At 36.9% G+C, this 21,729-nt stretch overlaps 2 protein-coding genes across 3 annotated transcripts in view; one reads left to right on the top strand and one right to left on the bottom strand.

The window, feature by feature from the left end:
* Positions 1 to 2,228, top strand: part of HUS1 (DNA damage checkpoint control protein) — a 51,950-nt gene extending 49,722 nt beyond the window's left edge. The window contains exons 15-16 of the mRNA XM_051212825.1: positions 692 to 1,007; positions 1,756 to 2,228. Of these exons, the coding sequence (XP_051068744.1) occupies positions 692 to 1,007; positions 1,756 to 1,811 (372 nt within the window). The 3' untranslated portion in view covers positions 1,812 to 2,228. The remainder of the gene's footprint in view (positions 1 to 691; positions 1,008 to 1,755) is intronic.
* A 1,719-nt stretch (positions 2,229 to 3,947) lies between these two features.
* MS3_00004851 (uncharacterized protein) lies at positions 3,948 to 20,517 on the bottom strand. 2 transcript variants are annotated; one of them, XM_035732876.2, is made up of 8 exons: positions 20,356 to 20,517; positions 18,849 to 18,997; positions 18,630 to 18,813; positions 18,109 to 18,592; positions 14,254 to 14,374; positions 12,431 to 12,835; positions 6,891 to 7,030; positions 3,948 to 5,263 (listed from the first exon to the last, which is right to left on the bottom strand). In XM_035732876.2, exons 2-8 carry the CDS (start codon positions 18,907 to 18,909, stop codon positions 5,225 to 5,227), a joined length of 1,434 nt encoding a protein of 477 aa, XP_035590015.2. In that variant the 5' UTR covers positions 18,910 to 18,997; positions 20,356 to 20,517; the 3' UTR covers positions 3,948 to 5,224. The 2 variants fall into 2 exon arrangements, with proteins under 2 accessions (XP_035590015.2, XP_051068743.1); XM_051212824.1 differs by having other exon boundaries at positions 18,630 to 18,997; positions 20,356 to 20,433.
* Positions 20,518 to 21,729: the final 1,212 nt, after the last annotated feature.

The following is a 21,729-nucleotide window of genomic DNA, read 5'->3' as shown; positions in this document are numbered from 1 at the left end:
TGATTGAAAGTTGAACATCTCAGCCATTAGGGTACTACTTCACAATTAAAACTTTATTCTGGTTGACCAGATCAAGATATGGTATCAGTCAGTAGTACTTTCTACTGAATTGAGTTCAGTATATAAAAATGATAACCAGTTGGTTAGAACTCACGATTCAATTCATGATTTCAGATGTTAAGAGAAATAACGGCGAGACTATAATTTCTGAACGAACCAGGTCTCGGGTTTTGGCGCGAAACTCATTCATTCGGATAAAGAGTTTTGGTATTATAACTGATGTCAGTTCGTGATGAAAACCCTAAATCTCATTTCTAACCTTAATCATCAACTGTAAATCATAATTCTGATTCATCACACAGGTTTACAACCTTCATTTGGTCCTGGTTATTAGGTGTACACTCTCTAGGTCAGTCTAGCGTCGCTCAAAGGTCGTTCATAAATTATGATCTCACCGACATAACTCGAAGTTGGTTATGGTGTCTCACATATGTATATTAAACCATTCGTTGCTTTGAAACTACTTTAAGTTTTTCACTGTAACTGTGACATTATTTCAATTTCTTTGTTTTTCACCTTGTTCTTTCTTCTGACCCGTTATACTGTTTATATGACGCATGATAATTCTGTGAGAGTTTTCAAATTCATAGATATCTTCATTTATATATCTCTTATGTTCATTTTTACAAAGATTATCAGTGCAAATGGTTCAGGTGAATTAAATTTTGCTGTCAATGTTGAAACGTTGGCTTCTGTTAAGTTAACATTTCGAGGTTTAAAAGCTCGTAGTTGGATGAATTCAGAATCATTTTCAACTGAAATTAATGATTCAATTGATGAAGCTCGTAGTACAATTTGGGATTCTAACGATGTTGATTTGGATAATTCAAAACAGTTAAACAATAACGAAGATCCGAATAAAAAATTAGTGTCGATTAGTTTAGACTTACGACGTATCAGTCAGTTATTATCAAGTCCAAGAATTGCACCATCTTGTTTTGTTTGTAGTAAGTGTTTTTCCCTATTTTGATCCAAAATAACTTCATATCCGAATGCATATAGTTTCGTTTGTTTTATAAATTAAACTGACTAGATTAAAATAACTGAAGTCGTACACAAACTCAGTTTTCTAACTGAACACTTGAATCACTTTCCTAAGCATTTCTAACAACCCCCAGGCTAAATCTATGCATTTTGAGCACAAGAGAAAGGGCGCGAAATATGGAAAGAAAGCTCTACTTCAAAGTTAGTACGTACAGAAAATTGAGGATAGTTATAGCATCTCAGATGGTCTTGGGCTTTAAGACGGTACTGGAACCTTAATAAATATAGTAACAGGATAAGCAATCACCCAATGAGAAATATGACCTGTGACTCTTTACCTTCAACATATTTCTGAAAAACTTCTCAGTGTTGATTGGATAAGACTTTTCCCAGCGTTTTATGAGCTTTTTTTTGAGGAATACTCTGGATCTTCCCAACACTGGCGAAATCAACTCCTTAAATCACTTATAATTATAATTGAGATTCATAGCTGTCCCCTGACGTATATATAATGTTGTCAACTGCGATGGAAATCGTAGATCTTTTGTTTAGATCCTACAATGTAACAAATGTCGTAGAATGTACCGCATATAAGACCACTTTCCTGTCCTTTATTTAAAGCGCTAAATGTTTCATTGGATTATGCTCTCATTTACCTTAATCGTTTTGCTTCTCTGTATTGTTGATGTGTGACAACTCAATCTATGCCAGAAATAATGATATTTGAAGCCAAGGGTGTTTCATTGTCTATATCAACACCTAGCTGACAAGTTTCGGGACAAGACGAAACACTCACATTGAATCCTACTTCTAGCCAATACCTAACTTTACTAAAGTCTCCTGAAAACTAACCATCCTTAATCATTATAGCATTTGAAAAACCAAAGTAACCATGTGAATATTGTTTACTTTGTTATCTGTACAATAAATTCAGATGATCGTTATCATCTCAACAACTAAAATATTAGTCTGTTGTTTGCACAGAGACATTTTGCTACAATGTTAAAGTAATTTATTCAATAGAATATGTATTTAACTATTGTGTTCAAGTCATTTTCTTTTCTTAACTCTTCTTCTTACAGATATTATACATGAAAAGTTAGCACAATTTCTAGTGTTATTTGACAATTATAAATTGAAATATAATATACCTGCATCTAATTTATAAAATAAATAATCATCCTCCTATATATAATCTCTTTCTATTGTGAATCACCTCACTATAATGAAAGATCACAATATATGGGAGAAATTAATGTCTTATATCAATTAATCTTTACTCAGTTAAGTTTTATGTAGATGCTTTGTTCGTTATATTACACAGTCAAGTTATTATTAATATTATATGAATGCCCTGATACGGCGAAAGGTAGGAAGAGTCAGCTCTTCTCGAAATGCTCTCACATGTTCATGCGTATACAGACCACTAACAAGGAAGTCCTACTCATGGCTTTCTCGTGGGGCGGGTGTTGTTCACGAAATTGAAAGAACGAAAAGCGAGTGTCCGGGTTGGTGAATCTGGACTCCGGTATCCTGAGGGAAAAAACGGCGTATCGACTTATTGTTGATCATCGGCTATCATGGGACTGAATCTTTAGACGTTGTTCCACTGTCTTGTGGATTAGAACTTCAGGTCGAAATCTCTGGGTGTTGCCCCCTAATTAAACCTCTTCCTTCGGTTTGGGCACTCGGATAGTATTCCACTAATCACAATAACCGGATGGTTTATGTGTTTTCGGTGCCGCCTTGTACCAATATTTGTGTGTTTAAACAAATAAATGTTACTATAATTATTTGATTATCAAGTCTCTTATTAAATTATGAAATACTGGAAACATTTTAGAATTTACATTTCAGTTTTGTGTTTATCGTGTATCCAGATATTAAGTTCCAAAGGATATGTTCGAATTTTTAGGTTAACAACAATTGGGTATAAACTGACTACCAAGTGAATCAAGAAATACACGATTTATGTTTATGATCTACTTCCGACTTGCGTTCTGGACTCAACTGGCTGGGCTAGACAGAGAAGCGGGACCAATCAGAGCTCTAGGTCGCTCGCCCGTGTTTGCGCGTCTTTGCTCCGATCGATAATTCGCAAACCTCCAATCTGCAGCATTTTCACGTTACAACAGATTGTTAATTTTTCGAAGCAAACAGCCTTTCTGATGACAATTGTTATGTCAATGAATGTGGAAAAAGACGGAATTTATCAATGTCATCATTCCTCTGTAATGCAACAATTAATGATAATTTGGTAGTAGTTTTGAACAAATTATGTGGTGGTAGGGTAGATTTGTCGTCTTAGTGTACAGTAATATACACAATACCCTATTTGCATTTGGTCAGTTAGTAATTAATATACGTGAATAAGTAGCTATTAGAGTCCAAATAAAAATTACTTAAATAGTGGTCTTGCGTGCTGTTAGAAGTATGAGGGTAGTTTTTACTTCCCGACTGCTCACACCGTGGAAGGGTTCTTCTGGACGTACCTGGAAGGGAAATAGGATTAAGGATGGCCTTAGTGATCTGAGAGCGTGACCGCGATGCCCAAGGGACAACTGTTTGAGGTCGCTCACACATGACCTTTTTGTGAATATTTTCGTGTTAGCTCCGTACTTATTGAGACTTTACCACCGGAGACGGATATCCGTGGGATAAGGCGAGGTATGCATTTTTAGGGTCGACCTTTTCTAACCCCACCCCTCCTTGTGGGAAAGCAGCAGCTCTGTTATACTGGTTGTTTGGAGGAAACACCTTACTGCCGTCACAGCTTTGTACAGTCAGCAGTACGACTTCGCCTTCAGACCTTGGGTTTGTTGCTTTTAGTCTTACCGCTCTTCAACCGACCTGTCTGACATGGTAGGACCCTGAGGAACAGTTGTCCCAGCCCGTATAGCTCGGTTGCTTTATCACGATAGGCAAGCCCGACCACCACGTCAGTGTAGCAACAACGGTCGGGAAATTACTTAAAAGAGATCTTTGTTTACATCTGTGTTATTAAGTGCTAATTGTGAGGCAGTGATTGGGATTGATCTACGTATATTGAAAGCTAGAGCGCGTTATGCTTATTCTCAGCTTTAATGATCTGACCAAAAAATCAGTTTTACAACACAAAGACGTTTCTGACACATGATCATTACAACTTGAGGATTCTGGATAACTGTTAAAATACCATGGTCGCTCCATAAGTTATGCTCAAGTTTAACATGAGTTCTCTGACGTAATCAAGATAAAAATTTGTCCTCCTCCTAAGACCCTAAGTCAGGCGGTTCGGACATATTTTGTGCATGTTGCCCCAGCAACAAATATGCATATACTACTGACTCCAGGGTCATTTAGAAAATATAGTGTAATTTTTATTTATTATTTAAACACATAAATATCGGTACAAGGAGGCACTAAGTAGATATGCGCCACATAAATCATTCAGCTTATGTGAGTGCTGCGATACTGCCACGGCGCTCAAACCGAAGCACGTGGTTTACTTAGGGGGTCACTACCAGAACCTTCGACCTAGAGGTCTGGTCCACAAGGCAATGGAGCAACATTACGAGATGCAGTCCCATGGTAGCCGGTGACCAATAATTGGTTCATACGCCATTTGTTCCCTCAGGATACTGGAGTCCACGTGCACCATTGATTTGGAATCAGGGTTTTCCAACTCCTCTACTCTAGTTGTATTCCCCAGATTCGTCAACCTAGTCAAAGTGCCGGACATTCGCTTTTCGTCCTCTGAATTTCGTAAACAACACCCCCACCGTGAGAAAGCAGTGAGTAGGACTTCCTTGACAATGGTTGTATGCACGTGGCCATGTGAGGGAGAGCCGACTGTACCAGGGCACAATGTTACCGTGCAGTGAAGAACAATTGTTTTGAGTTAGCATCTATACGTTCAACACCATCTCTTTGTTAGATATTGTACTTCAATACATTAAAATACCATTAAATATAGTCAAGCATAAAAGCATTTAATAATTCTGGTGTAGCTTTTCACTAGATTCTACAAAATTCTCTCTATAATCCCATTAATAAAAGCAACAGGAAACTAATTAAATAATTCGTATTGTTTTAAATATAATATATAAAAACAAAATCAAAATGTTAAAAAAATAAGTACACCGATGAAATCAGTGGGTTTGAAATGCATCGCCTGTACAAAATATAATTACCGCTTCTATTAATGACTAGATGATTCCGAGACCCAAGATATTAAAGTCTGAAATAAAATAACAAGAAGATAGACTGTAAAGAACATTGATTAAGCGATTAACAATGAAATATGATTCGTTCGTGCATTAAACTAAGTATTTGTAAATTCAATACAATGGACGAGACATAATCTCTATCCACCAATTAGAATGAAAAGTACAAATTGGATAGAAGCTTCCTTGATGGAGATTGCGGAAGAATTCATTTTGCGATTAAGGAAATCGATTGACAAGTTACCGCTGAACACAAAACCTCAATTGATTAGTCAATTATAAGGAAAAATACCAATCCATGAAACTGCGCGACCATCTTCTATTGTACTAAGGTAAATATCTGTCTCTACCCGACACGATCTAGTGGCTAAGCGCTCGCGCGCGAGACCGATAGGTCCTGGGTTCAAATCTCGCGAGGTGGAATCGTGGGGTGTGCACTTCTGAGAAGTCCTATACTAAGACAAAACGGTCATCTAGTGTTTCCAGATTTTTTACGTTGGTCTAACATCCACCAGCTCATGATCTTAATCAAAAACTTAATAATCTCCACAATTCTATAATGACATGGAAAAATACACTGAAAAATCAAATAATTACTTGAAACTGAAAGTCTGAACACATGAAATACAACAAGAAAAATGCGTCATAAATTAATTGAACACAATTTACGTTGAATCGATATGTGAATTTAAGATTACCTTCCTTCTTTAAACGTCATATTGGATGATGTAACATCCCGAACAAAAGCTTATTCATCATTAAATGTTAGCATAATATGTATTTTGTACTAAATAAAATAAGAAACAATTGTTCATTCTATGATTGGTATAAGTTTGATAAGATCTGTCGAAATGCAAGACGACGACAACAACAATTTTTCTTAGGAAGAATAATACTGAACTTACACAATCTTCAGAAAATCCGAATATCATAAAAAATAAACGTACACATTTTTGTATCTGTGTATGACAAATAATCTTAGACGGCACGTAACAAACTGTCACAATTACAAAGAAATTAGTTAATAAGGAAAAACGAAAGAATAATTGCAGAAAATATACATTACAGGTTTATCGAAGCTAAAGAACACCCAAAATGAACTTTTAATGTGATTCAGAAGTAGAGTTGATATCGAGACGCATAAAAGATACTAGTACTTTTGAAAGAAAAATTAACTTGATTAGTGCAAGAAATTGACAAATTCTGGTTACCCATGTCATGGACGAATATATTTTCATATGCCTCTAAAAAGGAGATAAGAGTAGAACTAAATTTTTTGCCGACATGAAGATATCTATTTGAGACTAGTGAAACATGTGCATTTTGTTGGGTTAGCTCTACATAATTAGCGAACCTTATCCCCGGCAACGTAAATTCATGAGGCAAGTACGTGTGGTATATTTTAGGACCGACAGTTTATGACGTAGCTATCAAAATATATGAAGCTACAAATAAGGAAGTTGTAAACGATTAACTTAGCTCGACGATAAATGCTTTCAACTATCAGTTGTTTCACTTTTGAACGCGTTTCAAACGTTACGGGTTTGTACAGTTCTTACACATGACTAGATGCGTTAAATTTTTTTAAAAAAAAAGCATTAATACTATTAAATACTATGAACAATAACAATTACTGCATACCTCATCATCTGTATTACGACTGACACCCATTACATGTCCACGATTCAAAACAACACTTTGTTCATAACGCGTGTCTAGTTTCGGTATGACAATGCGTCCAGATCTTGTACGATTTAATTGTCTAACATCAACTACTTTACCTAAATATATAAGTATACAAAATAATGGGTAATTCCTTAAAGATTTGAATGAACTAAATGCAAATTTTATTTGAAGGATAAGTAAATAAGCTGTTAGGGTGCTAAACTACAATTTACAAAAATTACACCAGCGTTAGACTGAAGTGGATAACTAAAAATGTTAAGGCTATTTTCTCTAAAGGATAAAAATATATATTTTTAATGTTCATTCATTAAAAAGTTCATTTATGTTATTAATATCATGAAAAGACCTAAGTTAAACATCCAGAGAAAACTGAGCTGTTTTTTCATAGTTTCACCGTTTGCGGGCGAAACCGATGGTTCTAGCCTCGATTCCCAGTGGCGGGGTCATGGATGCGTATTACTGGAGAGTTCTATGTTAGAATGAAACAGCTGTCCAGTGCATCTTATTTCCCAATATATGTCTAACTGAAGTCACTTCAATAACCTACACAAATTAGTATATTTATTATTATTTGTTTAAACACATAAATGTTGGTACAAGAGGGCACCAAATATGTATGCGCCACACCATATTTGCGTGTGTGGGCTGCGGTACTGCCCGGGTGCCCAAACCGAAGCAAGTTGTTTTCTTAGGGGGCCACTCCCCGAGCCTTCGACCTGAAGGTCTAATCCACAAGGCAGTGGAGCATCGTAAGGAGATGCAGTCCCATGGTAGCCGATGACCAATCTAATATACAGCACCTATTCACTAAATGAATAGAAAATAGCTAGAAGTGCTGGATACAACATACTTACCGAATATTGAAAACGTTTAGAATAACCTCAATTGATTGATTGTCAATGATATTTTAATATAATATATGAAATACTTTTAAAATCATAATATTGATTTTCTCATTTGATAGATGCCCCCGAATGCCTTGGTACGGCCGAGAATGGGGAGAGTCCTCTCTCCCTCTCCAAATGCTCTCGCATGGACACGCGTATATAGCCTTTGCCAGGGAAGCCCTACTCATTGGCTTCTCGTATTATTTATTTATTTTAACACAGATATTGGTACAAGGAGGCACCAAATACATATGGGTCACACAAATCTCATTCGACATGTGTGAGGACCGTGATAATGCCCGGGTGCCCAAACCGAGCGGGTGTTTTTCTTAGGGGCCACTCCCCGAGCCTTCGACCTGAAGGTCTGATCCACAAGGCAGTGGAGCATCGTGAGGAGATGCAGTCCCATGGAAGCCGGTGACCAACGATTGGTTCATATGCCATTTGTTCCCGCAGGATACTGGAGCCCATGTGCACCATTGGTTTGGAATCCGGTTAAATTGCCGTACATTCGCTTTTCGTCCTCTCATTTTCGTGAATAACACCCCCGCCACGAGAAGGCAGTGAGTAGGACTTCCTTGGCAGAGGCTATATACGCGTGGCCGTGTGAGAGCATTTCAAGAGGGAAGGAGGGCCCACCCCACTCTCGGCCATACCAGAGCATTTGGGGGCTATATTATATAACACAAATTAGTATACTGATAATTGATTTATGGTATTGTTATATCCTCTCAATTTCATGCTTTCTTTATTACTTTTGATACATCATCATGTAGTTTCGTCATATCAGTTACTTCGATGTACTTTACCTGTATAGTCAGTTTATTTTATAGAAGATAAATGGACAAGGTGATCGTTAAAATTGTATTCATATTGTCGTTATTTCATTGAGCTATAGGATTACTAAACACATCTTGTATTAAAATGATTACATAATTTGTAAGTATTTGATTTGTCAGTAAAAACCATACATGATTATAACAAATGACAAATATTTGCAATACCATAATTATATGAACTGATCTGCCCTGGTACAGCCGGGAGTGGGGAGAGTCAGCTCTCCCTCTATAAATGCCCTCACATGGTCACACGTATACAACCATTGTCAGGGAAGTCCTACTCACTGCTTTCTCGTGGACGGGTGTTTACGAAGTTCAGAGGATGAAAAGCGAATGTCCGGCACTTTAACTAGGTTGGTGAATCTGGGGAATACAACTAGAGTAGAGTAGTTGGAAAACCCTGATTCCAAATCAATGGTGCACATGGGCTTCAGTATCCTGAGGGAACAAATGGCCTATGAGCCAATTATTGGTCACCGGCTACCATGGGACTGCATCTCGTGATGTTTCTCCATTGCCTTGTGGACCAGACCTTTAGGTCGAAGGCTCTGGGTATGACCCCCTAAGTAAACCACGTGCTTCGGTTTGAGCACCGTGGCAGTATCGCAGCACTCACATAAACTGAATGATTTACGTGGCGCATATGTATCTGGTGCCCCTTTGTACCAATATCTATATGTTCAAATAAATAAAATAAATAAATGTACTGATCTACTGTAGAGCTTTTACTAAATAAAGTTGACTTTAAGCGTAGTAAGTATTTTCATATCATGTCAGTCTCCACGAGAAGAACAACCTCAAACATCGTGTTATTTTAAATAAGAGAAATGAACACCTAACTAATCGAATAAGAAAATTGCAAGTCGTAGAATCATTTAAAAGTCAAAATTTCATCCCCCAACTTTGCTTAAAATGGTGATTTATTGTTACAATAAAATAATTCCATTAATATATTGTGATTAAATAGAACAAATTGAAAGAGGAATTCATCAACCCCATATGGAAGGAAATGTTACATAATTTTTTAAACCCATAAACTCTTTTCCTCCTTAACTCTTAATCAGTACATAACCTCATTTGGTATTTAGTTTCGAGTCCATTTTATGATGTAATCTTTCCTATTCTTCTACAGACATATTTCCTAGATAACTATATATACGAATGTACAGCTTAAGCAAACGATTTCGTCGAAAAGGAAATTTTCTTCCTCAACTGGACTACTAGCTGACCCATAAACTATTATCATAGAATACGGTTTACAATGTTTAGATAGATGTGTACATTCAAACTATGTTCTATTCCAAATAAATAGTCTACTATCGATCTGTTATTACAATCAGTTGAATATGAAATCCTGTTTTTTTATAGTTCTTTTATACGTAGTTACCGGATTCCTGTAACCAACTGTTCCATTTTTTATTCACTTAAACTCCGCTATGGTTAGATAAAATCAATGAATTCCCACATGTTCGAGTGGGTGGCACCGATGAGTACCTCATTGGTCGATGATATCTGGTGAAGGAGCAGGTTGAGACAGAGCCAAGAGTAGCCACATCAAGATGTGACATCAATCCAAGAGTTCACTGACTGCTGGTCTAATTCATATCGATATCCGTAGGTCACTAGTATCCGATTACGGGTGTCCGTGAAGCATCTCTTATGTATTCAGCAACCACCAAATGAGGAATTCTGAGGTCGGTCACGTGGTATTCGGTATACATGGCAAATCCAATGGCGAGATAGTGAATCTTTATCATCGGAAGTTGTTAGAACATGTGTTATATGTCGGGGATGCTAAATCACCATAAATCACTCAGTAAACGTCTGGTTTTCTGTAATTTTATGTTAGACATTTGAATTTCTCGTTTTCATGCAAAAAAATCCCATTTCACCTTCGGATTGTATTTCCCACTTGGAAGGACCCCAAATGTCACTGGTTCGTTGCCTTTTAATATACAATTTCGTGATGTTTCCCAATGACCATTTTATGCTGTATATATATGCTTGAGTTGTGTGCCTGCTTGAGGAATACAATTTTCCTTCATCTGAACCAGACCTTCTCCCTCTAGTTAGCAGGGTTGGGACGCATCGGAATAGTTTAGTTTATCTTGTTGATGTGTCGATGATCCTTCGTCCAGTTCGCCGATTTTAGGTGACCTCATAACTTCTTCAAACAGCAGTGACTGATTGTGACCTATTACGATCAGTCATTCAGTTAGTCAGCTACAACGTAGGACCAGGCACATATATGCATCGGTCCAACTTGCCATACCTCATTAACACAACAAGATGAACACCGGATTCATAAAAGTAGTTAATTCAATGGTGGTAATATATAAAAGAAAGATTGCAATAAGGATATAGTACAGGAAGAAAGAATTAGTTCGTAGAAAGAAAGATATGAAGCAATTTTAATCTCTTAGTTTAAGAGAAGACAGAGAGTGTATACACCGACGCCATTGTGATCGATTCTGAGCCATGTCACCAAGAGTCTCCAACCATTAGTTACAATGATCATGCGAACTTACAGGGGCCTACGCTCCCATTGACTGTAGCTCGGATCAAGTGAAAGATAACTTTTCAGGAAATTTTTCCGAATCTCTTCAGAATGCTAAACTCTTAAACATAATACTCGTAGCAGGTGACTCTAATGCTCAAAAAGACATTTAGGTGGTTATTTTAGTATCCCGATTCAGCGAATAGATAATGGTGATCGTCTGCTGCAACTGTGTTCAGACAGTCGTTTACTTTTAACAAGCACTAATTTTAAGCATAAGGAGAGACATCATCTAACATGACGACCGCCTGACACCAAACCAACGATAAACTCAAATAGACCATATTACCATCAGTCATGGTTGAAGAGGCTCAATAGAAGACTATCGCTCATTCTAACCCTATATTACTTAACATTACCAACTATAAACCATAATTGTTTTACAAATATCAACTATATCATAATTTTACATTACCTATAAACTATTCAGTTCAATGGTTGAATAATTCACTTCATAAACCATATTTTAATTTAACTTATCCAATAAATAATAAACAAATAGAAATGAATAAATCTATACCAATTATTCATAATTCATTATAGAAAAAAAAGGAAAAGAAAAACTGCAACAAATAAAAAAATATCAGAAGGGGTTTTGTGGAGATTTTATAAATTTCACTGATTGAAATCATGAGTCAATTGAAGTTAGACCACCATGGAAAACCTAGAAGCACTGGACGACCGTTTCGTCCTAGTATGGGACTCGTCAGCAGTGCGCATACACGATCCCGCACCCCGTGAGATTCAATTGACTCATAATTTCAATCAGTGAATTTTCTAAAATCTCCACGAACCCCTTCTGATAATAATCATCTGCTCACTAGTGATTGACTTCAAGAGATACTCCTAGAGTTCTGGTGAGAAGCCGTTACCAGTATAGTTCAACCAGGTCTGTTGTGAGATATCAACTCACTGAAGACAATGGTGTACGGTGGCCCAACTTCGTGGATTGGTGAAAGTCAGACATTAACACCGTTGGATGCCGGCTCAGTGGTCTAGTTGATTGAGCGCCTGGCGCGAAACTGATGGGTCCTGGGTTCAAATCTCGCGGGGTGTGTAATCGTGGGTGCACACTGCTGAGGAGTCCCATACCAGGACGAAACGGCAGTCTAGTGCTTCTAGGTTTTCCATGATGGTCTGGCTTCAACTGACTTGTGATTTCAATCGGTGAAATAAAGAAGTAGAAAAGGAGGAAAAAAGTAGTTCACAAACCTGAGGCTGTATATAAACGATAACGTTCATCAATATTATCATCATCATTATTATTATCACTTTGATCATTGAATAAAGATTGATGATTTGATAATAAATTACGTAATTGACTTTTATTTGTTTGTTTTTTAATTTTATGTAAATTAGCTTTATCTGTTAATAAATATTGATTATTTTGTTTTATTGATTTTTTGTTGATTAAATGATGTGGATCATTTAATTGATTTTTATCAATAAATTTCGATTTTTTAAATTTTTTTGACAAATGAATAGAGGTTAATGGTGGATAATGATTTTCAGATACTGAAGTGAAATGAGAAAATGAATCTATTGATGATAAATTATTATTATCATTTAATTCAATTGGTGATTTATTGTTACTATGATTATGATTTGTTTGAATACCTAAAAAGAGAAAAAATAATAATAATGTAATGAAAAGAGAATAGTTTATGTATGATTATTTAAATAATATTGAGATTTGTGGAGAAATAGATATTCATTATGAATAGGTGTCAGTGTTAGCGGGACATAGACTAGATTACAGCATGCTCAATGCACGATTGCTTTGGTGCACGCTTATTGGCTAATTCTTATCCAATGAGCGTTGGCCAATACTTAGTGAACACTCGAAATCTCATGTAAAAAAACTATAAATATACTAACGTTTTCCCTATTGTACTACTTACTACTTATTTCCATCTAACCTTGTTATTTGGAATATAGTCTCTTTCCTGTCTAATCGTGTTCTGATTTGAGGGACTTGTCGAATGAATCGGTGTCCGAGAATACTAAGCAATAGGAATAGCTGGGTTATAACTGTAAGAGAGAATTACAACAGTTAGAGAAAAGTACTGAGAATAAGAAGGACTAGATGATTGTTTTGTTTTAATTTGAGATTCATTGAAAATAGCCAAATGAGAATATACTTCTTTGTTGATGAATTAATTCGATTTGTTGTGGTAGTTAGTGGGTTTTGTACGAAATTCAAAACAAAGTAAAAATCTCATTACTAAAACATTTAAAATTGCTAAACATAAGAATGCCAAGGAATACAGACCGACCGACAGGTCAATTGAAAGCTCTAAGACTAAAAGCACCAAACCAAAGGTCCGAAGACAAAGTCGTACTGCTGACCGTACAGAGGTGTGACAGCAGTAAGGTGTTTCCTTGGCATGGCAGCGATGCTGCCTTCGCACAAAGAGGGGTGGGGTTAGAAAAGGTCGACCCTAAAAATGCACAGCTCGCCTTATCCCACGGATATCCGTCTCCGGTGGTAAGGTCTCAATAAGTACGGAGCTAACACGAAAATTATTCACGAAGAGGTGGTATGTGACCGACCTCAAGCAGTTGTTCCTTAGGCACTGCGATCACACTCTCAGATCACTAAGGCCATCTCTAATCCAATTTCCCTTTCAAGTACGTCCAGAAGAACCCTTCCACGGTGTGGGCGATCGGGAAGTGACCCCCTTTCCATACCCCTAACAACACTCTACCACTACAGGATTCGAATCGACAACTGCATCTCTGTGCTAATGTGGTATGGCAACTGAAATGATGTACGTACGTACGAGGTTCTACGTTGATACTGACTGACTGGTATTAAAAAATATGTAGGATAATTGCTATTTAGTACCATAATTAAATAGAACACTATGACTATGATCTTTATCGGTATACAACATTGTTAATGACTGACAACGACTGTTTAGATATCACTTTCTAACTCCACACAGAACTATTTTTAATTTTTACTACTGCAAGCCCAGGACATTGGGGAAAAAGCATATTAATGCATATTATAACAACATATTATAACTCACTCGTCTTAACAGGATCAGCAAGCTCCAAATCTTTTTCCAAATCACGAAATGTATTCCCAACAAATGAATCTAGGTCTACATCACGATTGGTTGGATTTAATATATGCTTATACTGATTTTCCTGAAATCAAAAAAAGTTCAGCTTTTTATACTGAAATGCCAGTTAAATCCATTTTCTACTACTGAGCTGATAAGAAGCACAAAAAACTAATAGATCTATTGTTTTTGATTGAAATCATGAGCCGATTGATGCTAGATCACCGTTGGAAACCTGAAAGCACTGGACGGCCGTTTCATTTTATTTCGGGACTCCTCAGCAGTGCGCATCCACGATCTCGCTCGCGGGATTTCAACCCAGGGCCTTCAGTCTCACGCACGAACGCTTAACCTACTGCACCACTGAGCCGGTATCCAATGGTGTTAGTGTCTAATATTTTTGATAAAACATTGTTAATATAATAGAATCCTGAAGATTGTATGTTCTGTGCACGTTCAAATCTGAATATGTCTGTAAGCCTGTTTTCAATCAATCAAATTGAGAGATCGCGGGGGATTCTTCATGTGAATTTTGTATAAACCTTAATGTTTTCACGAATATACATTTGTTATACCAGTTTATCGAAGTATTTCTTATTTCCACTTACTCTAATTCTGATTTTGATCAAGCCGATTGAACTGGTTAAAGAATATTAGACAAGCAAGAAAGTAATACTTATCAACAATTGTATTACCAATAAACTTAGATGGTAGCACTGAAAATGATACCCAATTAATCTAACCTATTCTTATTAATAATTAACTTGAAATTTCTTAAATTTTAGGTAGGATCCTATCACTTCTTTTACATAAAGAACTGTTATAGGATGAACAAGAGACTATTTAATGAAAAAGAAAACTATATAGAAATAATTCACTAAGCAATTAACAGTGAAAACTGATGAGCATCAGAAGGGGTTTTGTGGACATTTTAGTAGAGATTCTAGGGGATGCGCACTGCTGAGGAGTCCCACAACAGGACGAAACGGCCGTTCCGTGCTTCCAGGTTTTCCATGGTGGTCTAGCTTCAATTGACCGATGACCTCAACTATTGAAAAGCTGATGAGTTGGTGCTGCCCAAAGTTGTTATAGGGTTAGATTTAATCCTATAATTTAAATGAGATGTAACACTGAAAGATTTGAAATATATAATGAGTAAAACAACCCACTATTTAAGATCGAGAAACATATGAAACAATAACTTATGCAAATAAATAACACGACACTTGACACAAGTGTACGTCAGTTCAGGTTGTCACAGTTAGTATGGGTACAACAAAATGAGATCACCAATCGGAAAAGTGACAAAAAAGCTAAAGAGAAACAAAATGTTGAAAGGAAGAGTATCATCTCTAAAATCTAGAGTAAAGTAAAGAACAAATACAAGCAATTCTGATCAATACGATTTGATTTTCAACAAAAGAGTATAGTTATTTTGTAGAGCTCATTAGCCAATATGGATCGGACTACGAGCGAACGATTCAGTGAAATGGTAATACTGTTTCAATAAGATTACCATCAATTCTTACCGTAATAAAGTTGAATAGGACATTCATAAAGGATACCGTTTATTGTTGTTACCTTGAGCAACGATTTTTACCTATACCATTACATAACAGTGTGACTTCAAGTAGAGATACCTTACTAAAACACGTAATATACTTGTCCGAGATTTATCTCAAAACTTGACAGTACCACAAAAATTCCAAATCAATAGAGAGACACGCCATCGTTAAGTCAAAGAAAATAGGCGATGTAAGGCGTCAGTAGATGCGCCTGCTTTAGAACCCAGCGAAAAATGGAAATCCGATCAATACGCCATAAAAACCTGCCTAGATAATTTGCGATTCAACTACACACAGAAAGATTATAAAATATGTACTTTTGAATATTGTATTACACAGATTAATCCTTTCGTTTTTAATGGATGAGGTTTTGGTTTCTCACTATAAACTGGGATGATCGACAGCGGGAACTAGTCCCCTTGAAGGGCTTTAATCATCACACCGTGGTACGGGCGAGAGTGGAAAGAGTCGGCGCTATATATCCATCTAACAACGAAGGGATGAGTTTACTACATGACAGTTTTCTCCGTTCTACTTTATGGATGTGAAACACATCAATTAATAGTAACGGATATTCGTAGGTATGTCTCTTGATCTTGAATGGCATTATCTATTTTCAAGTACCTTTCTACTCTGTCTTTCCAAGCCATGTTTCCAAGGTTGAGTATTTCTTCTTATCATTACCACATTTCGACCTATTTTGTTATTTTCGCCATCATACCACGCTGGCTTAAGAACTTAGACCAACGTACATCTGTACTATACTCTATGTTAATATCTTTTTTTTCTATCTGTCTTTATTTATCTATTTGAACACATAAACAATGGTACAAGGAGGTAGCAAGTACAATGAGGCCAGTAGCAGTTATCATTTATTTGTGTGAGGGCTGTGATACTGCCCGGGTGCCCAAACCGAAGCAGGTGGTTTGCTTAGCGGGCCACACCCAGAGCCTTCGACCTAAAGGTCTGGTCTACAAGGCGATGGAGAAACATCAGGAGATGCAGTCTCATGGTAGCCGGTGACCAATAATTGGCTCATAGGCCATTTGTTCCCTCAGGATACTGAAGCCCATGTGCACCATTGATTTGGAATCAGGGTTTTCCAACTACTCTACTCTAGTCGTATTCCCCAGATTCACCAACCTAGTTAAAGTGCCGGACATTCGCTTTTCATCCTCTGAATTTCGTAAACAATACCTCCGCCATGAGAAGGTAGTGAGTAGGACTTCCCTGACAATGGTTGTATACTCGTGGCCATGTGAGAGCATTTGGAGAGGGAGAGCTGATTCTCCCTACCCTCGGTCATACTAGGACATTTGGGGGCAAGGAACGTCATAAATCTTACTATTGTCCCTCAATCTGACTCTGTCTATCGATTTAGGATTAAAATCGCATGTTAAAACCACTACTTCCGAGCATCTGGTTTTCTGAAGGATATCATAGTTTCCCGTAAAACTTATATTTCACTCTGTCCAAGCTGCGGTCATTGGAGGCAGAAGCAGAAACGACGAGACGACGGAGTATATCCTTATCACTCCGAGTTATTACCATGCAATTGAGGTGAACAGCACATGAGTGACTTACAATAGGAATCCAGTCTAAGAGTACTTGATCAACTTTCAAATTTAGCGGTTTACCTACAGCTGCAAGACCGCGAAAAGTTCCGTCGTATTTTCAGATACACAAAGGGTACATTGTACTGACTCAGTGAGGTTAGCTGAATCACCGAATGAGGATCTCCTATGTGTATTTCGAACACACTGTACTACCCTGTGTAGTTATCAATACGACTTTACTCTCGGATCTCAAGTTGCTATTTTTAGTTTTACTGAACTCAATAAAATGTGCTCGGCATGGTAGGAACTGGAGGAATGAATATTCCAGCCAAAATAACCCCATTGGGTTATCATGATATGCAAACCCGACAACCAAGTCAAGGTAGCAGTTATAGTAGGGTAACATCTCGATAGAAAATAGAACAGACTAGTTACAACTAAACAAATTCCAAATGTTAACTGCATAAGGTGAAACCTATCATTTCATCGGAAAGCAACATACCAGAAGGAATTCACAACTACCAAAACCTTAATACAGGACGATTAGTTGCGAAAACTCACTTCGGAAAGGGCAATGAAGTTGACACAAATTTTTGAAGTTAAATATTGGGAAAACTGAATCCAATTGAATCAATTACTAGCAATGACAGCACGAAATATGAAACAATTACTAATGATGAAAGCAAACAATGAATTACCTTTGGCAACCTATTAGCACAAATAGGACTTGGCATATTTATAGGTTGTACACCAGAACTAATGACTACAGATTCCTTAATCCCTTCGGAAGCAGTAGATATAAAGTAGTGCAGTCCTTGAGTCCAACTCCTCCAATCATGTGCAGGAAAACCATTAGAAAATGCATCAACTATTCCAGGAGGAGGTGAGTCAATTAACAGCATAGGATAAAGTGCACAAAATGTTGTCCAAGAAAATCCCCCACGTAAATAATATATATTGTTACCTTCCGTGCATACAATCTGGCCATTTTCTGAAACACATGACACACGATTAGTTACTACAAATCTACAAGACATTTGATTTGGTCTTCTTTCTATTCCAGCAAGAGAACAATCTCCATCTACTTGTAGTCCGACAGGACACCATGAATATAGTTCAGACGATAATGAACATGGTATATTTAAACGATTAAGGGTAGGCTTTGATGACTTGGGCGTTTTACTGAAAAAGTAATGTCACAGACTATCAGTATACCTACCAATATGCATCGACACTTCGGGAGATGTCTGGGTTTTCATTAAGTTTAGGTAACAGTACAAAAGGGGTTTGAGCAACGTAATCATTTTTCGCAGGAGGGAGACTGGTTGTATATTCCGAACAACCTGGTACTGGATGAAATTTCACAGATGGAACAGACGATATATTGAGAATATTTTGTTTATCTGTTAGTCATTCAATTAGTCAAATTCACATTTACTCTGTTCAAGAAAAGTAAGAAAATCGCGTACAGCTTTCAACATAGATTCTAATGTTTCCATGGCTCTCCTTGAATTGATGGAAAATGTTTTTTGGATGCTTTGTCCAAATATGGAAACAAGTTACATGCAGCTGACAAGCCTAAAAGCCCTAGAAAAAAACCAATAAAATATTCCCAAATAAAAATGAGGTATTATCTAAACAATAACTTTACTATGCAACACAAATATTTTACTAATCAAAATCGACTAATAAATTTTCTTCAAAAACACGATTGAGCAGAAAAATCCGTTATATATTACCACGAATAAAACAATGTACAAGGTGATGTTGAGATGACCTGGTGGATCTGGTTGGAAAAACATTAGAAGTTGCCGCTCTAGCTTCGTAACAAGGTTAGAGTTCCGCTACTAGCGAAAATGTTCCCTTGTGAAACACTTTTCAACCGTCAATGAATTACAATTAATCCAGGACCTTTAACTGTTACATTTTGGAACAACATTGTTGGAAATCTGGGAATTAGTTTATACTATCAACTGTATACGTATCTGGGCCAACGTAATATAACTCACGTATCAAGTAGAGGTTTTGTACTCGGCTAACCTCGTCCACGTAATACCAGTTCCCACAAGGCAAATCTTAAGAGTGGGAGTTTGCGTAAAACCCTGACAAAACTCTATTATAAACCAGGATACAATACAAATCAAATTTGTTATATCCAGTTACGTGGTCAAGAAGTTCACAATGATAAGTCATAGATGTAAGACACATCAACAGTTTGTAATGAATAGGAGGTATGCCTCTAACTTATATTTGACAGTGGAATTTTAGCTACTCCTTGAGCACCAATGAGATGACTGGAATGATATTATTTGGTTTGAAGTTAGAAATATCAGCTTTTGAAACCAACTTTGTGACAGGCAGTATTGATGGTATTCGTCACCCGACGAAAACCTCCTCCAGCCAGAACCTAACATTGTTGGCAACTCGACCTCATGAATACACCTGGAATTTCCTGAAAATCAATCTCACTAAACTTTATGCAACCTGCACAACATGGACGTTTTGGTTTTTAATATTATACTAATTAAGAGAAGCACCACTTAAATCTCAATTCTGAATAAGAAAATAACCAAATTTCATCTTTTCACTAATTTGCATCAAAACAAAATGTTAGTTCGTCTCATAATCAATTGCATCTCCTAACAGCCGCAAAATTTGTAGCAGCTAGGGAGTAGATACTTAAACAATCAAACGTCTAAAAACCAGTCTGTTACGTCTGCATCACTGTAAACAATAGCAATGGTGATAACCATAACTTTTTTTAGATATCTACTTTACGAATTTGAACTCCTTTTCTTGAATGTAATCGGTTCCTACCTTATCAAACGTTAATTGTTATATCATGAAAAGATCCTTCCATGTATGACCTTTCAATATCATAAACGCCCGTAACAATTATGCAAATTTTATAACCAAATATCAGCGCAGAAATACTCTACACTTACTCATAACGTTTAAATACAACAACTAATACGAGAAAGTCATGCATAACAATAAACTTCCGTTTTAAAATTCCCTCGTATGAAAAACAAATTCGGATATCTACGTAACCAGCTTATAAAAAGCCAGTTGATTTTTTGTGCTCGTTTCCCATTGTTTCCGTACAGTTTCATTTAATTTGTGGTTTTAAGTGGTAGTGGTAGTCTAGCACCTCGATTGCACAAGTAAATTAGTGATCACAGTGCGAGTAAATGGTTCAAATGGTTCAAATGGTTGTGGACGGAATAGAAGAAGCTTTCGCTTAACAGGCTTCCGTGTCTAGTAGCAGGGGATCACCAAATCCTCCAGGCAGGAACCTAGGCATGTTGACAATAAAAAAGGAAAAGAAATTAATAAGTCATAGTGCGATAATATCCTTAGTCCTTAAGAATAGATCAGGTTGCCTCTTAAAGGACTCCTGGGAAGTCGCTTGGACTAGCTCGGCCGTCAGCGAGTTCCAGCATTTGACAACTCTTAAGGAGTAGAAGTTATGTCTACAATCCGCTTTGCTATGTTGTGTCTCCAGTTTCTGGGTGTTACCTCTTAGTTTAGTGTTGGAACTAAGCTTAAGTAGGTGTTTGAGAGAATGTCCAGAAGTGTCAAGGATACTATAAGCCATCAGAAGGTTACCTCTAAGACGTCTATACTCTAATGGGTAAAGGTTAAGTGAGTGGAGGCGCTCTTCGTAAGGTTTAAATTTGAGTCCTCGAACTGGTTTCGTGACTCGCCGTTGGATACGCTCCAGGATGTCCTCATCCTTTTGGAATGAGGGGGAAATACTATGTTTCCGTACTCTAAATGGGGACGAATAAAACTATTGAAGATTATATAGAAAGTTCTTACGTCAAACTGGCCAAAAATGCGCTTCGACGTTACCAGTGCAAGGTTTGCTCGGAAGGCATTCTTATCAGAGTGAGCGTAAAACTTTTATTATTATTATTATTATTATTATTCACAAACATCTTATGGTTACATAAGTGTTGTGAAGAAACCATTTCGGGTTTCTTCAAAAAAATGCAATAATACACATTTTTCAATAATGTCAGCATTCTGCTTGCCATTAAAAAAAAATTTGAGCAATAATAGTAGAATATTAATAATAATAAATCGGGTCTGTGCAATTGAGAAGAATATTGGATTGGGTTTAAAGAAGGAAATGGAGGAAATAAGGGAATAGAAATAAAGGAGACGTGAAATACGCAAACAGTCTAATAGGCGTGTTTACGAACACAGAACAAGAATAAACGACTATGTTTGTATCGTCAAATTAGTAACAAAAAACAATTAAGAAAAAATAAATTATAATTGCAGTAAGATATGACGCTAGAATAATGTTTGTG

The sequence above is a fragment of the Schistosoma haematobium genome, chromosome 3 (genome assembly GCF_000699445.3).
Source record: "Schistosoma haematobium chromosome 3, whole genome shotgun sequence".
Lineage (NCBI taxonomy): Eukaryota > Metazoa > Platyhelminthes > Trematoda > Strigeidida > Schistosomatidae > Schistosoma > Schistosoma haematobium.
Note: the sequence above shows the minus strand (reverse complement) of the source record. Positions and strands in the feature narration are given on the sequence as shown.

Excerpts from the sequence above, each read along its gene's own strand:
- MS3_00004851 (XM_035732876.2), bottom strand. The coding sequence starts at position 18,909 with ATGGAAACATTAGAATCTATGTTGAAAGCTGTACGCGATTTTCTTACT. Across the intron at positions 14,375-18,108 it reads GTGCTAATAGGTTGCCAAAG|GAAAATCAGTATAAGCATAT; the intron begins GTAATTCATTGT and ends TTTTGATTTCAG. Across the intron at positions 12,836-14,253 it reads TGCTGATCCTGTTAAGACGA|GTATTCAAACAAATCATAAT; the intron begins GTGAGTTATAAT and ends TTCTCTTTTTAG.